The sequence below is a fragment of the Aythya ferina genome (assembly GCF_964211825.1).
Source record: "Aythya ferina genome assembly, chromosome: 2".
NCBI lineage: Eukaryota > Metazoa > Chordata > Aves > Anseriformes > Anatidae > Aythya > Aythya ferina.
The window spans coordinates 59,195,029-59,216,360 of record NC_140297.1 but is presented as its reverse complement, the minus strand read 5'-3'; the positions used below and the strand labels follow the sequence as shown (position 1 = coordinate 59,216,360).

General features: G+C 36.8%; 1 protein-coding gene across 6 annotated transcripts in view; it reads left to right on the top strand.

Annotated features, from left to right (window-relative positions):
• SUGCT (succinyl-CoA:glutarate-CoA transferase) overlaps nucleotides 1–20,381 on the top strand; it is a 320,540-nt gene extending 300,159 nt beyond the window's left edge. For all 6 annotated transcript variants that reach the window (XM_084509771.1, XM_084509769.1, XM_084509765.1 and 3 more), the window contains one exon: nucleotides 20,044–20,381. In XM_084509771.1, coding sequence (XP_084365897.1) covers nucleotides 20,044–20,207 — 164 coding nt within the window. In that variant the 3' untranslated portion in view covers nucleotides 20,208–20,381. The remainder of the gene's footprint in view (nucleotides 1–20,043) is intronic.
• Nucleotides 20,382–21,332: the final 951 nt, after the last annotated feature.

Below are 21,332 nucleotides of genomic sequence, written 5' to 3'. Positions count from 1 at the left end.
TCCTTTTGGTGTTTTAGCATTTGTTGTTAATACATTAAAGGCACATTCTCTTCTCAACTGAAAGGTTCATTTTCTCTACTTTCAGTATCACATCCTTTGCACAAGGTGTCCTTTGGAAGACCTTAAAATATTTTATCCTTTTCAGGATCTGTCATCTGTATGTTGAGAGGAAACTGAGAATAGGACAGTAGGTTGTGCTAAAAAAGGTGTTAACTGAAACGTGATGATTAGACTGTTTATAAAGATGATCTGTTTTTCACTTCAAGGCAGAGTCCACGACATATAAGAGAAAAATACTGCCATTGAGATCTGAATTGCTAAAAGCCTTTTTTTTTTTTTTTTTTTTTTCCCTTTCAAATTTCATAAGTCATATCCCTCTGAAAGCAGTTTTTAGGCTAGTAGTCTAAAATCTCTTCAAGGACTCTGGTGTAGTCTGGTAGTCATGTATTGCATCTGTGAGAGATAGCTGGTTTACTTCTCTCTAAATATTAAACACATTCAGTGGGTATCGCTAATAAAGTTACATTTTCCCATAGAAGTGTTCATCTATAGGAGAAGGTTAATGCCTTCTGGGCCAGGTCATAGAAGCTGAAAAGGCAGTCTTGCTTTTTTCTTTCTTTTAAATAACCAGTATTATGGGATACCCTTAATAATCATAACAGTCTATTTCATTTTTACTTTGGGTAGTAATTATTTTAACTCATCTAAAATTAAAACATAAGTTTGACTTAATTTGTACCAGTGTTCTTTTTGTTTGTTTGTATAAATTTACCTGAAAAACACAACTCCTGTTTGCCTAAGGTACTTTAATGGATCTATTACTATCGTATCTAAACAGGGAATAAACTCATGAATCTTAGCATCCTGCGAACCACTTAAGAACTCTTACACCACTTACTTTCGCAGGGACAAAGAACACTTTCCCTAAGTCACTCTAGGGCCACGGATAACAGAGAAGAAAAACAAATTTCATGTGCTCAGGTCCTTGACTACCTACTCATCACTGGCCCATCCTTTCCTCATGGCAGATGAGCAATGGCATATGCCAAGCTCTGTTCTCTCATTGTCTGTTCACCTGCTTTATGTTTGGTCTTCATGAGCCTGTACTATGCAACCCAGGCACCTTCACAGCTCACAGATACAGGTGGATAAACATATCTGCTCTCTTTCATCTGGACTTTTGTTGTCCTTTACTTTTCTAGTTTCTTTTGGAAAGAAAAGCAGATGCATTGGTGGAAAAGACATGATGCTGTGTCTGACCATGTTCCTAGACAGTAAGGACTGTGGAGTGGGACATGCCACAGAGGGAATATGCCCATCGTCTGAGTGTAAAGTTCTATTGCAGCCACGCATATTGTCATGCAACACAGAAAAAGTTTTGCAGCATTGTTCTGAGGGAAGTTTAATAGTCCTTAGGGGTTGCAGCACTGCATCTGCTGCTCTACGATTTCAGCGTACCTAACAAATGTTACCTAGGTCTTCAAAATAACCTGAGTTAAGTCAGCAAATACTGTTATCAGTGTATTACAGCTGGGGAGACTGACTCATTTAGACACATGCTGAAATAGTTTGCTGGTTCATATCCACACATAGTAACTACTTGACATGAAGCTGTATAGCAAGTTAGTGAAGGTGCTAGAATTTTATGTTTCTGTGTCCAATGGTTATTCTCCTTTAGATTTGTATTGTGAATATGAAGGATACCATTTCATAAGGATTAGGCTTTTGTTGGAAGGAAGAAATCAAAAAGCATGTACCTGTTTTTGTTAATTATATTCTCCATGAGGGCAATAATAATCTGAAAACCTCTGCTGTATTAATGGAAGTAATTATAAGCGTGCTATATAAATACATATGTCATGTAGGCATCTCACTGTATGAATGCAAGTCCATATGCATTTATATAATACCAATGCATCTATATATAAATGGGATGCTTATTGAAATGTAAGCAGTTAAAATAGAAATCTTGATTTTCTCGTATGAAACTTATTTCTTCTTCAAGCCGTGATTGAAATTTATACCACCAATGAGTGTGAAATACAATTATCCTGGAAGTGTAAGTCTAAGAGCTGATAACAGTATTCATCACATTAGAGATACTGTTTTTTACATATTTTTATTTTTATTTTTTTTTTATTATTATTATTATTTTATGCATAATATGTTACAATCCTGTAGTTGTTTTTTTGTGTGTGTGTGTGTTTGTTGTTGTTGTTGTTGTTCCCCTCTCCCCCTCCATTTCGGCCTTTTTAAACAATTCTAAAGCATGTGTAACCATATTACAGAGAGTATTTGATTTACACTTAAGGGAAATATCACACCTTACAGTTCAGTCTTCTAATAAACCTCAGATACCCTCCATTTCTATCATTAATTTATAATTTCCAAATCTTGGAAAAAGGTTGATTTCAGTGTATTCCCATTCCTATGCTATAGTGCTATAGTGCAGTCAAAGAATTTTTCCACATGATCATAGTACTATTATCATTCTGATGTAATTGGATCAGAATGTAGATGTGGATGAACATAAGCAGTTCTATTAAAAGATTAATAGTGTTTTCTTCCTTTATTTTCTCACATTCACAGTCATTCTATTATTTCCCCCTTCTTTTTACTAATTTCTTAAGAGCTTTTCTATAACCACAGTTTCTCACTGAGATGACATAGTTAACCTGATGCTAGCTTGGAATATAGCACAGTACTTGAGTATTTTTATTCTGAATTTTATTTAGAAATATCAAACCAAAGGATTTAAAGTGACCAGTGGCTTGTTTTGCCCATGCTGTCAGTTTATGCCCTCTCCAAAATCAACATTATTATAAATATCTATATTCCTAAATACTTTCTATTTTCCTAACTTACATTGATTTTACACTGTGCTTACAAGAACTAAATGTTTGTTGAATCTGGTCCTAAGTCTTTTGTTTGAAAGTGGCAATATTTATGGCCTGTAAATTAAATGTGATGGATAGGGAGAGTCAGAGCTTAATGTAAAAACAGGATCTGAATCCTATTAAAATCTTTTCAAGTTGTAAAATATACCTTAGTATGAATGGAAATAAGGAGATCAACCAATGCTTTGATTAAAACTAATTGGAAAAAAACATGATTTTCTTTTCAGTCTTTCTTACTCTAAGAACATCCAATATGAGCAGCTTCTGTGAAACTTGTGGGTTTGCTTGTACACAGATGTAAAGATTATTTGCATGCTGCCATTTGCCAGTGATTTCAACAGCAGTTTCCACATGTTGCAGAAATCACACCATATGAAGCAGACGTGTTTTATTTGTCTATGTTTTGTCTATGAACCAAGCAGGACATAATTATTTTAATAGAATTAAGGCCAACATTCTAGAACATCTTTAAAAGGATTCAGAAGGCTTTACAAAAGAGGACAGCTACAGCACAAAAATACTAATTAAGATGAACTTTTCAAAGATGATAAATGGTTAGGGCTACTTTTAATTTGATTACACAGCTGAAGTTGCATTAAAGACTGAATTTCAGAGAGTGTACTTTCTTCAAATTAGGACTACAACAGTCATCTGAGATCCAAAAGCAAAGTCAGGCTGAGCTCCTACTCAGTCATTTGTGAAAACTATCTTCCTATTTCTCTCTAGTCACATTATGAGTCAAAGCTGGTTGGAAAAAGAGATGGGGGGAAGCATATACTGACCTGGATTAACTTGTCATACTGCTATATTTAACAAACTGAGTATCTAGACATTTTATGTATAGAGTCTTCTTCTCTTGGTTCACCTAGGAGAATCAGTAAAGATGCCAAGGTTATGTCTTTCCCCTGAGTCACCCAGAAAAACAGAAGTTGGATTTCTTTAATGAGAAATCTTGTTTCTCATATCTAATACAGAAGGCTGTGGTACCCTAAGATTGATGTTGCATCTACCTAAACAGCATATTTCCACAGAGTTCTAGATAATGCAAATTTTAAAAAAAAAAGATATTAGAGATATTAATACAGAGATTCTCTGTATTAAAGCAGACCCATTTTCCTACCCTTTTTGATTTCTTTATTTGTTTCTACTATTTGTTTCTTAATCAGTTTCTACTTTTCTACCTTTTTTTTTTTTTTTTTTCTTTTTTTTTTTTTTTTTGGGTCAGCCTCTAGGAAGACTGGATAAGCCAGACACAGAAATCACAAAAAATCACTTTGTGTGTTGAATTGGCATTACATCTTTCAGTATGAATTCAGGTTCTGCTAGCACTTTTAGGAGTCATTAGTGCTTTGCTGAATTTTCCCACACCTGCTTAAAATATGTTGGTTGTAGTGCATGCTGCGAAGTGGGGTTACTTGGCTTGTCATTAAGGACAAATCCCAGCTGCAGAGATCTAACAAATCCAGAGGAAGAATTCAGCAAATAGAGTCTATTTAGTCAGAAGTGCTGCTTCATCTTTCTCTGTTTCTCAAATATTACTTTCAATGTACAATGTGTAACCAGTCAGCTTCTGTGACAAATAGATGAGGGAGTAATGAAGGAAAGATGAGGGATAGATGAGGGATTAATGAAGGAAGGATGTGAACAGTGAAGAATATGAAGCATTCACAGTATTCAATACTTAAGGTCAGTAGAAAGTTTTGGAGAAGGAAAGGGAGAAGGAGAGAGGGAAAATAAGGCTTAGGGTTCAATGGCAAGTGCCGTGGTGAGTTGTGGGCTTTGGGAACAAGAAAGAGCACTGAAGGTTGATGAGTAATTGAGTTACATGGGATATATTATCTCATGGTGTATTAAGTTGCTTGTGGTGATTATCCTCAGGATGTTAGAGTAGGCGTTGGTTAATGGGAGACTAGGGAGAGAACTGGGAAGAGCAGAGGAGTATGCATTAGAGGAGGGTGGGATAGTGGAGCTAGATGGTGAATTGTTAGAGGCTAGGAAAGTATAAGGAGAAAATATTGGATTCTCTCATCTTATTCTTGCCGTCCTCCAAAAACATCTACATTTGACCTTTGCCAGAGGGAGGTCTAGCGTACTTAACTTTTATGAGTGTTTTTCTGTCTTTATATTGACTTTGATAATCTGTATGGAAGGGTGAATGTTTGCCAAGATGTGGTTTATTGGCAAAGGAGAAAAATGAGTAGTGCCAATAGGAGAAATATGGATATAGCTTAAGCCTTGCTGTGCTAATAGATTGGTTAGGCCACTGTAACAAGAGGGCAGATAAGAATCAGGAAGTGGTAGGAACAAAAGTTAATGATGGAAAGTGCTTATCCCAGCTGAGCTTTATCCTATGTTCTAGAAGATCTGTGTTTTCACAAACACGTATCTGTTTTTTGAAACTCCAGAACTTAAAAATTGCCTGTTGCTCCAGCCCTCTGCATATCTCACCCTGCTCCATTCAATCCCTTCACCCACCTAACTTTGCTCTTAGGTTTACTAATACTTTCTGGCATGGGGATTTGGTTCAAATATTTCAAAATGTAGTACAGGGCTCTTGGTTGGGTGCTAGTGCCAGTAATGTCTCTTGATTGCAGTGCAACCATTAACACAACCTTAAGAATTGGATTAAAACAACAAGTAGCTTTGCCTAATAATGTGTCTCTTCTTGAAATGTGAGGTTGTTTTCAACATTTTCAGTATGTTTTAATATTATGGAAAGTTTAGTATTTTACTAGCAAGATGGCTTTTAACTGGAGAACCCTAAGAAGATAAGATGCAAGCAGAATAATTTCTGAAAGATTTAAATGTTTGTGAATGGCAATCTGGTATGTTACCCCTTGTGTACCCATGGGAAGAAAAGATTTTGGAGGCCAGCTGTTTCTTGCAGCTTGCTAGTAGAGTCTGTGTCACAGTGACGTCAGTCATTCACCTCAGTGTGCATGTCCACATAAATGATATATATTACAATGAAATGTCATACACAAAGATGTACTTCAGATGTGCTTAAAATGTTTCAAATTTCTGTGTGTTTGTAAAATTAAAATGATCCTAAGACATTAAACCAAAATTACAGTTCATTTTTCATCTCTAAGTTTGTGTCCTACTTGTTTGGAGGAGGTGCTCAATTCATTGCATTCAGCACAATAGTGTCTGCCTTTCAAAGAGCAACTAAACCAGGCTAAGCAGTTCTGGAGCCACCAAAATCTCAATAATATGTTTTGATAGCTAGTTATTATTTAATTTTAATTAAATTATACTGCAGAGACATGCTTCAATAGAGAACCTAAATTTCCCAGTCAGAATCAGGGCTATGATGTTCAAGGATCTGCAGACAGAAACCAACATGTGTTTTATACCACATTATGGGAAACAGTTTCCACCCAAGAGTTAGCTAAGAGTTTAATCCTGCAATTAGTATGCTCTCTGCCCAGAAACTATCACTTGGAGCACAGCAAGACAGATGGATTTAAGATTAGAAAGAAATCTCTCCCACAACACAGTAATGCACAATTTATCAGATATAACTTGGGACAGTGGTTCATACTTTGCTGAAGCAGCTTTGGGAGTCAGGATATCAGAAAATTATTATTTGTATTTCATTCCAATACAATATGGGGCCCATTGTGTCAGACACTAGACAAACAAATAGTAAGAGGCAACTCCAGTCCCTCACATTTTATAATCTAAATAGGCAAGACTAACAAAACTGTAGGGGAAATAGAAGGGTATGGCAAAGGAACCTGATTTGCCTGTGATCACAGGGTTGTTTGGTGACAGAGCAAGGAGCCAAATGCCTCTGTTTAGATTCTCAGCTCCTGCAGTCTGTTCTATGGTTGATCTTACAAATTCTAAATAATCTACTAGATGTTTATTTGTTTCTTCTGACAGTTTTTTGTTTTTGTTTTTGTTTTTGTTTTTTTTAATATGTACATGGTTTTCTTTTGTATATGGTGTTGTGTGTCGAACTTGTTATAGAGAGAGTTAGTCCAAGGAGGAGCATTATGCTAGTTATCCTACTTATGTGAAAAAGAACAGAAAAGTAGTAGGTCTATATTTAGGGTAAGTTTAAATGTTTCTATATCATAGCAAGCAGCACTTGTTAAAAGATTTATGTCATAAAAAGTGTACCATCAAGGATTTCTTCAAGCAAAAACAGCAGCTGGCTTTGAAATTAATGAATATAATCTGTAACAGGTACATATATAAAGGATGAAGTAATTCCTGGCATTCTTCAGTTGATAAAGTATCTGAAAGTTGGGGGGAAAGCATTAGAATACAGGAAAGCTAGACAAAGTATTTTATTTTATGATTTTTTTTTTTCTGCAACTGGATGAACAAGCATTACAAACATGCCCTACACCTGTAAGATCTAGTTATATGGCAGGTAACCAGGGAATATTCTGTGTTTTAAAATGAAATCTGCACATTGAATCAGGCAGAGAACAGCTGGCTTAGAAATCAGCCTGAGAATCAGAATAATCTATGAAAGGTATTTGTGTTAGTCTTAAACATTTTTGCATGCTATAAGTGCAGAAGATAGCCTCTGAGCTTTGTGGATTAAGGAAGTGGCTGATATGACTTTCTGGAATTGGGTCATCCTGTTAAGAATGGAAAATTCAATTAAAATTTAGTTATTAAAACTGTGTGAGCCTTTGTGATTTACTGCAGCATAATGCAGGTTCATATTTTAAAAGGCAGAATTTTCAGTCAAATTTCTGTTGAGTTATTAGGGAATAAAGATATGGTCACTTCTGCAACAAGTCATTGTTTTTTGAGCAAGAATTCTATTCTGATGTGCATACAATAAGCAAAAGAAAGGCAAATTAGTAAGAAGCTATTCTGTAACAGCCAAATACAAATATGCTTTGAAGACTAACTGAAACACAAACTAGGGATATAAGATTTCTGGAGATAAGAAACACCAGACCATTAAACTTTGTTAAGTCATATGGTGTTCAGGAGAAATCTACCAGCATGAAGGCAGGTACTCACTCATTACAGCATCTCTAATTCTAACATTAGGATGTGAATCCCATTTTTTCTGCATGCAAACAGGAATTTACACAGCTACTTTTAATCCAAACTTTTAGATATATTAGTGTAAACTGAGTATAGATGCTTTTTCCTTGGATTTTCCTTGAGATTAAATCTGTACAAAATCATTTATGTTTACTCAAAATGGGAAATTATAAGAGAAAATTAAGTAGAATCAGATTACCCGAAAAGCTAAAATTAAATGGAAACAAAAACTGTTAGTATGGAACAAAAGTGCCCACACACAGACTTGCTCCAAAATAAGTAATTGTGTGAAGTAAAACCAACTGTTATTTTGGTTCCAGTTTTTGTGTGGATAAGCCCTGGGACCTCTGTCAATTAAAATATAATTGTTCTTGTAATGCAAATATTTACAACCATTCTAAGGTCATTTTAAATTGCCAGTACAGTGTAAAATAGACACAGTGTTGCTGAAAATGAAGAAAGGGACAGCCAGGCCCTTCATATTTTATAAGGATTTTTAGGAGACAGCACTTTCCAATCATACGAGGTAAAAGAAAGGAGAGGAGAGATTGAAAGCTTTGCAGTGAAAAAGCAGATTGTAGAAAGAAGAAGAAATACAGTAAATGAAAACCCACAAGTGCAAATGGCAAAGGATCAAAGGTGAGGGGCTGTGTAGGAGGGAGGTGCTACTGATGCTCCCAGACATTCGGAGATGGAAAAATTCCATTAAAACTAAGCACCTGCTGCTTAAGATTAGGACTCCAAAATTACAAAGCATGTCAGTAAAAGCATTTTGCTTTGGAGTTTAAAGGGGAGCTGAAGAAAACAGCAAAAATATTAGGAGGTGGAAAAAGAGAGAATGGGGAAATATTTTAATGAAACTGATCTGTGCACATTTAAAATGGGTTATTGCTTAGGCATGGCTGGTTTCAATCTGATTTTAATTTTTGTTTCCCAGCTTTTTAGTTGTCTTCTTGAGCAAAAAAGAGTCTTTTAAGTTTAGTTTAGTAAGGGGATAGGCAAGTGAGCTTTGGATGTCTTCCTAACCTTGTGCCTCATTCCTCTTCATGGGTGTGTCCGACTTAAATTTCTGTTTCTTAATCCTACTCTAGTCTTTGTGGGTGAGGAGAGATGATTTCTGACTCTTTTGACTGTTGTTGGGTAGAACACAACACTGAAAACCCTTCTGACAGAGTAAAGGCTGGCAAATGTTAGAAACCACAAGAACTTAGATACAGAACCAGCCTATACTTAACTAACATACACATGCTCACATCGGCATGCCCACACAACCAAAAACCAGACTGAAGGCTGCTTGGTTTGAAATGGCTGTTTCTCGTGCCCCATACTGCTTTGATATTTGCAAGTCGATGAGCTGAATATCACATGTCAGGGATTGGCAGCAGACAATGGAAAGCCAAAAAGCTGTTCCCAGTTCTTCACACAGAGACAGTATTGATCAAATTGTCACTTACAAATCTGTGGAAAAAAAAAAAAAAAAAAGCCTAATCTTCAGTATGCTCCCTCTCTAGCTGACTCCCAAAGCCCAATTTCCCTTTGAAAAACTTATAATTAACCTGATAATTAATTTTCAATAGGAAATATGAAAATAGAAGGGCTAGAAATAGTTATATATCTAGAGTTTTACTTTCCCCTGCTAAATGAAAGGATATTTGCTCTTCTTGTCTATTTTGAATACCAGATGTCTTTGCACAGTCAAATTGAGACATCCTAAAAGAGAAAGATTTTCAGATGTCCTCAGCTTTTTCTGGAAACTGGGCCCCTGTAAAGATGTCTCAAGTATGACACTCAGAAAGAGAGTTGTCCCAGATTGCACAGTGCTTTTCAAAACTCTGCCAGCATTTCTAGTAGCCTATGTCTCAAGGAGTCTGGGCACCTTACCCAAAAAGAGCTAAAAATGTAATTTGCAGTTCTTCAAGTAATCCAAAACAAAGTATCAAATCCCTTCCCATCTTCCTTTGCCAGGGAAAGTCCCTATGCAGTGGAACTGGCCTCATTCTGCAGCACAGGGGACAACAGAAGTAAATGGAGGGTGGAGGGAGGGTGGAGTGGGAGAGCTTTTGGAAGAGTGATCAGGCTATGCAAAGTACTCAGCCCTACTTAATCACAGATGCCTTGCTCAAGAATCAAGTTCCAAATATTTCCACGGTGCTCAAACATAGAGTTACCTAGCTGTCATTTGCTCTGAAGAATTTCAACCACCAGAATTTCCTTGGCTGTGCTGTAGCTGATGACTTTTTCCATTATTTTAATACTCACTCAGCAGATACTTACTTGGTGTGGGTCACTAACAAGGCAAGAAAATATCATCAGACTGTTGAATTTTCCAAATGTGAAGGTTTATATGCCTGTGTATTGTAGCCACAGAGAAACAGTCCGAAGATGTGTAGAATACAAAAGAATACAATGAAGAATACAATGCTGCATTGCGATAAGCATGCAACATATGACAGACACATGATTTGACATCTAACTGAATGTCTGATCTTTGATTTTTTTTTATTTTTTTTTATAACAACACACCCCTTTTCAGACAATCCTTTGACCAAAAGAATTGATTGTTAAGGAAAAATTAGTCAATGTAAAAGTGTGTAGAAGTGATTGCAAATAGTTCTGCTACAGGTAGGCTGTGGAAGGTTTTTGTTTCTCAATTTATTTTTCTTAACAGCCTAAGATAGATGCTTTAAGACATTAATCATCCTAAATTAATGAATAAATCATGTACTAATATACAGATGGATTGTGTTGAGGCAAGGGAACTGAAGCAAAGCTCTGTGATACACTGCTTCTGTCACAAGCCATTTACCACCCAGTTCACTCTTTTCCAGGCTACCAACTGTCTCTGCCAAAGCAGCTGTTACGGTGGGTTTTAATACCGTCAGACCAGAATGCCAGATAGACCTCATATTTTAAAAAGAGACTTAAGGAAAGATGATCAGTATCATCACAAATAATCATCTTCACATCAGCTCTCATTTCAAGCTGTACTTAAAAGAGCTTTAGAGAGATACAGAAAAATCTTTTTTTTTTTTTTTTTTTTTTTTTTTTTTTTCTGTGCAATGAACTGCACCCCATTCTGACATCCATGCTTTCAAAATGGTGCAGAAACAACTAGGCAAAGACTTTGAGGACAGGACATAGAAAAATGATGCCTAGGAGCTGAAAGATCAGACTTGTGATGTGAGCATTTCCAGTATGTTTGAGCATGATAAGTACATTGGCAAACGTTTCTTAGGAGAATGTTTTGAAAATTCTTTCAAATTTATGTTAAGAGAAGGTTTTCAATTTTATGTTATTTTTACCATTTTGGGGGGAAAAACTTAAAGACTTCTACCTCAAAAAAGGGCAGCTTTAGCAAGTAAGGGATAAGAGAGAAAATTATATCCAGCCTGGGGTTCACAGTGTGTATGTTCTTCAGTGTGGATTGTTTTGCATCCCAGAATTAAGAGACTAGAATCAGCTTCAGGTATGCAGGATTCAGCTGGCTGCCTAAAGAGCAAGGAAGAGCTCATCTGCAAGGAAAAGTTAATCTCCTCCTACTCTGATGATGCACAGCTGGCCAGGAGGATTACCTTTGGGGTCTCTGAAGAGCCAAAGAATCTAACCTATAGACAGCATACAGGAAAGGACAGATTGGTGTACTGAAGAGATGCAGACACTTTCTGGGTTGGCTGACGTGTCTTATTCCAACATGCAGGGTCACACTAACCACAAGGCATGGGACTTGGAAATAGTTTTCACCAGGCTCAGTAGGAGGTCCCTGAGGAGCTTTTTGCCTGCCTGCACAGCTGGGGACATGATTCAGCTTCCAGGATCATGTGAGCGTGTTGCAACTAAGCAGTCCTCTGTCCTTTCAAGAGACTCATTTCAGGTGGCATTTTGATTTTTTTTTTGTTCCATGTTTGTAACACACTTCTCACTGATTGCTCTCTTTAAGAGAAATTGATTAAGGCATGAATGTCTTAGTGAAACAATATATTGCTTGAGCACTCAAGTATCAGAGGAAGCTCAGGTTCATCTTAAACCCAGTTTTGTTCTGTGGAAACAGTTGTGCTTATGAGCATTTCAGAATTCCATGTATTTTATGCCCAGGAATAACTGTTATGGTCATATAGTCTGACCTCCTGAATAGCAGGAGCTATTCAGCCTTACCCCACAATTTCTGCGTTAGGTACACATCCTGTGGTTAACCTGCATCCTGTGGTGGGATTATATATCAAGTTTTGTATTGACTAGATTACAACTGGAGAAAAATTACATTTTTATTTTGGATTTTCATTAGTTTAGGCTTCCCTTTATAGGTTCTTCCTATTAAAGTTTTGTAAGGCTTCTCCCAATTTTTGCCCTCTACTTATTTAGCTCTTTCCAGCAAGACCAATTTATGTTAAACCAGAAGTCTCTAGTGTACTTACCTTGGGCTTGTACGGCCTGAATGCACCTCCCACAGTGCTGTAGGAAAGATGTCTAGAAGAAGTTGTTCCATGGACAGTGGAATTGAATATTCTTTTCCTTCAGACTTCTCTCCTTTATAAACCATATGTATACTTATGATGACCTGACCTTTTTTCATGTCCTTTATGCTGTGCCTCCACAGTATATGCTAGCTGACTGTTACACAGTTGTGTCTGTACTTATTAGTAAGCCCTTTGCAACCAAACAGGGTATATAATGCCTGAGTTCTTCCTTTTATTTATTTATACAACGTCATCAAGTCAGTAGTTTGGGTGTCTGTCTTCAGCAGTCACCAATTTTTGCAAAACCTTAAGTAAGAACTTAAGTTCTTAAGTAAGAACTTAATTTTCCTTAGGATTTTGACACTGTTGTCTAGATTGACAGGCTCAAAAGTTAGGGGTGGACCAATGGGTAAGGCAAGGCAGACAAACAGATGATTAGAAAGACAACACAGACATGTGAACACGTTTCCTTAGGAAATGAAGCTACAGTTTATTACCTAGGGAATTTACAGTTCTTTAAAATTGCTACCTCTGAGTATTCTTACTTGTCATCTTCCTTCCTGCCTTTCTTTCAGCCTTCTCTTTAGGTCTTTGGGGGTTTCATAAAGGAATGGAACTGTGTGAGGCTGCACAAAAAGGCCAAATTTTCAATGTTGTGAGGTGATACATATGGGAAGCAGTAGACACTACCTTTCTGTGAGGTTCTTAAAGCTCTTATGTGCCAAGAGTTCTCTCTCAAAATTGTGTTGAATGATGCAGTTAGTCAGGATTACTATCAAATATGCAAGCAGAGTGACTGATAAATGATTGCTTTTACCCCAGCAGTCATGCAAGATAAATTAGATATGGTTAGTATGGTGACACTTTGAAAATGTAAAGTGTATATAAATGCTGAATGTTATTTTTACACTGATTATATCCAGGATGTTGGTTGATAGGAAATACATAAAATGCATTTCTGTATGTGCAACTTTGGGTAAAAAAAAGTACTTTTGTAAGTACTTGACAAAGGATTTTAAGAGTTGTGTAATGGATGTCCTGAACGTCTAAGTCCGGGTTTAAAAGTGATTGATTCTTAGACACCCATCTATGATTATTAAAAATATATATATTTTTTTTTTTTCCTGCTCTGCCTGTCAATTCCTTCCTCTCACAGTGATTCAGCTTTTACATTCTTGACTCTTGTGTCATTGATTGTGATAATTCTTATAGCTCTCCCATGGCAGTCAACATTTGCCAGATGAGAAAAGGTAAACAGATAGCTTATAGATATGGCTTATAGATATGTTTAGTATTGATATTACTTTCACTGCACTACTGATTTTACTATTTACTAACATATTTACATCTGTGTTTGTATAGCACCTAACAGAAGATTTACCTTTTTTATTGCCATCTGAAAAGGTTTGTCCATCCCCTCTTCTCTCAGTTACTCATTCCTACTCATCCTGCCAAAGTCTTCCACCCTCTCAGCTGTGCCGGGTGCCAAATGAACACTCTCTGTGGCTATGCTTTAAGTGGGGGAGGAAATGGAACCTGCAGTGAAAGAAGGAGTGAGTTCTTGAATATTATTCTCTATTTTTTCTGAATCTATTATGAGTTGTTCTTAAAAGGTAAATCACCAGCTCTAATGTAATGCAAAAGGAAAGGATTTTTCCAGTGATTAAAAAGATTCATAACAAGCCCTCCAAGCTCCCGAACTGTCATGTCTATAGCAAGAAAGAAAACTCATTGTAATTCCCCAGTTAAGCTGGAGCAAATAATTTGTTCTGGAGATTTCCTGAAGTCTGTGTGGATTACTTGTACTAACATCAATTTTTAATGAGGCTTTTTTTGCCTGTGTGTACTTTTACTTTGTGTTTTATCAAGGGGAAGAAGCTCAGTGTAAAGGCAGTGTAGCTAGGCTGGGCTTTACTGTATGCCCAGCCACCTCATCCACTTCTCAGCAGTGAATGATGAATTAACAGAAGTCATGGCTGGGACAAAAGGGAAGAGACCTTACATTCAAAATGAAGTCTCCCAGGTCTACTCCTGGTAACATATCCCTGAACACATCACTTCTAACTCTTAAGCGTCCTTCATGTGAGCCATTAAGGCCATTTCTCAGACATATTACGTATTGTTTTCCTTTTCAGTGCCTTAAAAGTTACTTCTTGTTTCCTGCTGATTCTCCTCTTTGGCTGGTTTCATAACTAGCTGATTGAATGCCCCAAACACTTGAACTGTAGTATATATGGGATCTGAGTGCAAATGATTTGGTTCTGGGCCATCTCTGTTGACTGTTAATGATATTTCATTGGAATTGCAAAACTGTTATGTAGCAACACCATATTATTTGGAAGAGGTACAAGTTCTTGTTTTTTTTTTTTTTTTTTTTTTGTTTGTTTGTTTTTTTTTTTGTTTGTTTGTTTTTTTGTGTGATTCATTCGTGTATATAGACTACACTGTGAGCTGGGGTAGAGCTAGCTAACAAGGGGTGATAGGTTTCTCATTGCTTTTTCTTTTAAATGTAGGTGAAATGTTGGAAGAAAGGCATATACACATACATTAGTTCAAACTTCCACTTTCTTTTTCCTTGTCCCACTTGAATTGTAACAAATATTCATGTCTTTTTCCTGAGCCTAGCTGTCCCTGGGCCTAATTCCCTCTACATAATTTGAGAATTAGATTACTTCAATATGATTTAACCTGTGCCACAGAGGAAGTGTTATCTGGTGACTCAAGCACAGTGCTGCAGGATTGCTATTTGGCAGGACAAAGCAAAATTTATTAGCTTTATCCACTTTTATGTACTGTGCTTTGCTCCTTTAATATTCTAATTCAACTTCAATTTCTACTACTGAATAGTAGAACAAAACTAACTTTGCTTCTGCAGCCCTGAATCTCAGAAACATCCAGTGACACATTCCAAAGCATGCCATGTATTTCACCTGGTTAGGGTGTATGTTCAAAGGCATTTTGTTATTGTTGGGCCCTTCCTCTGGATCTGTTTCAGTGGTTTTATCTACCTTTATCTTTTGCTTTAGTGTGTTTAATGTGTCTCTACTTAATAGCTCTGCTTGATGTCTAACAATGCTGTAGCAGATAGGCACAAAAAAAATGGAATTTATTGTGATTGTGTTGAGTTCAAATACCGGGGAAGTATTCAAGGTAACCTGGTGGAGTTGTCATTGTAGTTGCAACTGATACAAATTTTGACTCGTTGCACTATTAATCCTTGAACATTGTATGTTACGCACAGCATGTATTTTAGCAATGTGCCAAAGTCAAAATGATTATAATAAACAATCACCCTAGAATTTAAATATGGTAAAAGAAATAACTTTTTGCTTTACTGGCAACAGTTAAAATAAAATAAAAAAAAAATTTAAATTAAAAAAAAAAAAAAAAAAGAAAGCTCCTTTTAATTTAACAGGACAAAGTCAAATCTCAGCTACTCATTCCTTTGTGGCTTTCTTCAGGTGACTATATCTGTCCTTCAGGGCTGAATTGAATATAGTGTCCTGCTTACAGTCAGGATGTGCAGGTGACCTCTTCCAACTGGTAACTGCTTCTATCCCAGCAAAGGCCTGTTTTCATCTGCAAAGTTCCCTGTAACTCACCCACATGCAAATGCTGCTGACCTTAATTAAAGCAGTTCACCTCTCTCTGCCTCAAGAGATGGTTTCCTCATAAGGCAGTTGTGTTTAATTAGCATTTGGATAGCATTCTGCTGGTTGCTCTCCGGGAGCGAGCGTTGTTCAGTAGGAGCGTGGGATTGCTGAAGCCTGACTGGCAAGCTTTGCACCCTCCTAATTGACACAGAAGCCAAGTAGAAGTTATACAAGGAAAGAACAGAGAATCGTTAATGATGGATCATTAGCAAGTAGCTCCTTTGAATGAATGTAGATAACTTTATAACTCTATCAAAGTGAAAAGTAGCATGATGAATGATGCATCACACAATAAAGGCTCAAGAAGGACACTGGTTTTATAATTGTTGTGCAAATTTCTAGCATGCTCTAGTTTGTAAGATTAATTTATTTGGGAAGTGTGAAGCATTGTATGCCTGTTGTACACTTAATGTCAATTTTGTTTTCTTTTCATTAGAGGTTTTATTCAATGTCTTTTTATATCATTTCAACTCCTGAGGTTTGAGATAGGCAATTTTTACACTAGGAAGAAATTGCACAAGCAAATGAAACCCATGTATATCTACTAGATTAGTTTCTGTTAAAGTCTGATGATTTCTCTGTATAAAGAGAACATATACATGGTCTCAGATGCAGACACCTGAAATAAGAATCTTTATATCTATTTATTATATTTTTAATAGAAATTGCTTAATGGTTTTATGGCTACTTCGAAATTCTAGACCAATAAATCTCTAAGGGGCGTTTTTACTCTGAAATTGTCTTCATAAGCATTCCAGTTGGCACGGATACATCATTCCTGTGGCTTGCACTAGGGCCAGTACAGCCCTCAGGCAGTGCTAGGAAGAGGAGATAATACAAATATTGTCTAGTGATGTCACCTGTTCCTTTAAAATTTACTGATCTCTCACATGAGAGTTTGTCTCAAAATTTAACTTAGTATATTCAAACTGAGTAGAATATTTAACAGAAAAATTACCCCTGATGTGAGCCCTTTCTTAGTTTTCATGAATGTTAGTGGGGGGAAGGTATTACGTGAGATCATCCATCAGCAAGCCCCAAGGATCAGACATAGGTTCAGCTATACCAAAACAACTCTTGCTCCTAAGGTCCTAATTGGTAGAAAGTCTGCAGCCTCCTCACATGACCTGTTTTAGCTGTACCTGTACTATGATTTAAGTTTATTTTCAAGTCGCCTACTTTCTTTTTTTTTTTTTTTTTTTTTTTTTTTTAACTTGAGTCGATTAATTTGTCATCCATCATGGGCATGAGAAAGGATTTGCTTTCTTCTTGCAGAAGGGTCACATATTCCCCTCCCCCCCCTTTTTTTTCTTTTCCTCTTTTGAAAACAGTTTTGAAGACAGTGTTATTTTCCTGGCCCACGACCACCATGACCACTTTGTTCAGCCTTTCATGTTTTCTCTGATCGCTTTGGTTGCTGTCCTGTAGAATCTCTTCAGGTACTCCACAAGGTTGTGCGGTGGGGGGCCCCCACCAGCCACTACTCCAGCTGTGACCTGCCAGCCCTAACTAGAACAAAAAGATTCTTTCATGTGTCCTGCAGGCTCCTCTCTTGTTTGTACATCCCTGTATGACGCTTGCCTTTTTTGCAACATGGTGTTGTTGACTCACGTTAATTTTGTGATCTAGAGTAACCCCTAGCTCTTCCTACCTTGCTGTTTGTCCTCTCTCCTGTATTTATATTAATAAATGCAGCTCCTTCCCCTTGACATTATTGAATTTCACCTGTTTTATCCGTTTATTTTCTCCAGTTTAGCCCAGTCATTGTAAAATCTTTTTCACAGTCGGTTTTAGCTTGAACTCCTCTGAAACCTGAGTGAGTACAATATGAGTTTCATCAGCTGACCCACTAAAAAAGTACTGATGAATGCTTCATCCTGAACAGATTCCTGTGGAGCTCACTTGAAATATCCTCCTCTTTTAGAAGACCCTAGGTATCTATTCTCTGAATATGATTTTCCACTCAGGACTCCACCTGGCTTTGGATTTACCTAGACCCTATTTCTTAAGTGAAATTATGGAAGACAGCAGAGCTGAAAGTCTTTCTGAAACTCAAATATTGATCTGACATCCTGGTGGCTCGGGGGGTGAGGGAGTCATTTCATGTGATTTGGATGTTTGGATGGTAAAGGTCTGCTTCTAAGATAATTCTGTGTCCTTTGTTTTATGGAAAACATAAATGATCACAAGTCATCTGATCAGGTTTAGGCATTTACCAGTGTCTGAGATGAACTGCATTGTAAGTTTGTCTTCTTGTCTGTAATCACTCAAAAGGGAGTCAACTAAATATCAAAGCAACTAAAAATCTACCTCTAGACTATTTGCATCTAAAGTTAGATGTGATGTGTCTCACCTTCAGTGCTTCTCCTGATAGACAGAAATGAGATTGAGTGAACATTATTTTTTCTTAATAGATACGTGCTTGCTGTTCCTCATCTCCTGAGTACAGTGTGATTATTAGTTCCAATATTTAACGTTCCTTCAAGTTAAATGATTTGGTCTGTAATTTCCCAATTCCCCCTCATTTCCTTTTTAAGCACTGGAACAGTACCTCGCCTCTGCCAGGAGCATACTCATTAGGAACACACCTAATCAGCTTGGAAAAAAATCTTTCTAAGTATCCATGAGTGTATTCTTGCTCATTTTGAGGTAAATACCTTTACTGTGTTAAACATGTTATCACTGGTGATCTTTTTAATGAAGACTACAGCAAAAATGGAATATTTTGATATGACCTTTTTTATCAGCTCTGCTCATATAAGTAGTAACTCAAGTAGTCAACTTCCTTACTCATGCTCTTATAGGATGACTTCTTGTTGTGATTTGTTTTCCTTAACATGTGATAGTCTATAGTTCCTTTGGAACTAAGTCAAACACTATTCTTATGTATTTATTTGCATTTCTAAATAAAGCTGTAGTGGCATGCAGAAAGACATAACTACATATAACTTTTTCTGTAAAATCTTTATGATGACATAATAAAGGCTGTAGTTAAGAATAAAGGAATCATTTTGTCGATTGTCCAAAACATCAGATGTTGTTGAATATCGTATTAAAGGAAAGTTTTCAAGTGACAATTCTGGAAATTATTATCCCCTGCTTCTCTATAAAATAGCTAGTCTTTTATGCATACAGTGAATGTATATCTCAGTTTTGATTCTGGAGTAAATCTGTGGCCTGTTCTCTCTTCTGAGACTGATAGTAATGATATAGCTACTTGTCTGCAATGAACTACACTGAAATCTCTGTTGGGTTCACTACAGAGGATTGCTAAAAAGTAAGACCTGACTATTTGCAGTAGACATAATTCTTCATGCCATTGCCAGCTTCCCTAAGCAGTTTCCACCTTTGAAATGATTCTTGCCAGAGTAAATAAACCATTGTTGAGTTTCTTATGCTACCTACATTTTTGATCGAAGACATAAAACAAGCCAGGGAATGTCATTTCTGTGAATGATGTTAGTCCTTCAACACTGCAGGATAATGGAGAACACTGAAGACGTGTTTGAGCTGTTGCTGACAAGAAATGGTGTTGCCCATCATCTTATGCTGCTGTGGCAGTAGTAACAATGCCTTAATATGACTCTTCTTTGGCTTCTTATGGTTGTGCTGCCTCCTGTTGTATACAGAGCGTGGGGATTTCTGCAGCACATCCCATTTTGTGGGTTGGGCATGTGTTGTTCAGCAAGCAGGGAGTAGTAGATCTGGGATTTAATATGACTCAGAATACCTGATATACATACAACTGGAAGCAATGGGAAGACTTTCTTAAAGTTGGGCAAATATGCAGCAATTCTGCATTTGGCTGTACTACGTAAAACTGGCTTATTAATACTTTATTGTCAGCAGGAATTTGTTTAGTATATAATTCTAGAATATAACATTTCTGTGATAAATAAACACTGTGATAAGACTTGTGAAAATGCGATATTTTTCTTTAAACTAACATGGACATTTCAATATTAATATAGACAGTAAATAATTTCCCTCCTTCTTTTTTTTTTTTTTTTTTTTTTACAGGACCAGGTGTCAGATACAGTGAATTTGCTGTGTCACATCCCAAACCACCTCCACTTGTTGGACAGCATACAGTGGAGATACTGAAGGGCATGCTGGGGTATGAGGATAATGCCATAGAAGAACTGCTCCACACTGGTGCTGTGGCTCAGCATGAGGTCAGATAAGGAACATTAGATACATTCCTTCACACTGAGTTCACATAGCTTTGTCCTCTCTTTGCTCCCTTCAGCTCCCCTAATGGGACTCAAAGAGAAGACATAATTTAATTCCTAATTTTCTTCCATGTGTATTTGTATGATTTTAACACTGATGTATCAAATAAACAATCTCATACTGTCTGACTGAAAGATTTTCTTGGAGGGTAGGGGTAAATGTAATTATATGGTCCTCTGTGGCTACTCATTTTCAGTACATCGTATGGGAAATGGAGTTCTTATCATAATTACAGTAATTGCCTAAATGTTTGTCCCCAGGAAGACATCATGTTAGTGAAAAGAAGCAGAACCTTAGAAATATGTGTACTAAACTCTCCATTTGTAGAAAGCTGGCTTGCACAGTTACTTTAGTAGAAAATCAGCCGTGTACAAATTGGTGGTTGATCTGAATGATTTTGAACAGAATCATTGGTTATGAACTCTTTGTTCATCTCTCTTTTAAATCAAGGGTAGAGTAACCATTGCAAAACTCACTTCTGTTCTTTGGTATTACCTATTACTGGTAGGTCTTTATATTACATTGTATGGTCCCAATCCCAGCATGTTAGTAGAAATAAGCTGGAATTGGCAAAGTTCTTCAGTTATGAAATGAGCCTATTCCAAGACCGGTTGAGAGATGAACTATGATTGAATAGTCTTTTGTAATTTTATTCAAGAATGCCCTGGGTGCTATTAATTAAACATTGATCCACACAAAACCACATGCTGAATGTCAAATACCAGAACTTGCCCAAGTTTTTAATCTGGTTCTGTGGGTAGGTACTGATCCCTATCTTTTACTCTAATTCCCATCCAAAATGCCTTTCACTCTGAAGAAAATATAGTTAAAATACAATAAAAATAAAATCTGCAAAGCTTTTGACTTGGTCCCACCCCCATGATTAAAGCATGGTTAGAGTTGACAAACCTACCTCGAAGTTAGTAACATCATATCCTGTAAAAGGGTTGCACTTAAGAGTAAGGCTCCACATATTGTGAGAAGGTGAAAGAATTTGATCCATGAAAAATAGTAAGGAAAATACCGCTTTCCCCTGAACAAACCAATTTGGCAGTACTTCACTCACAGTAGAAATG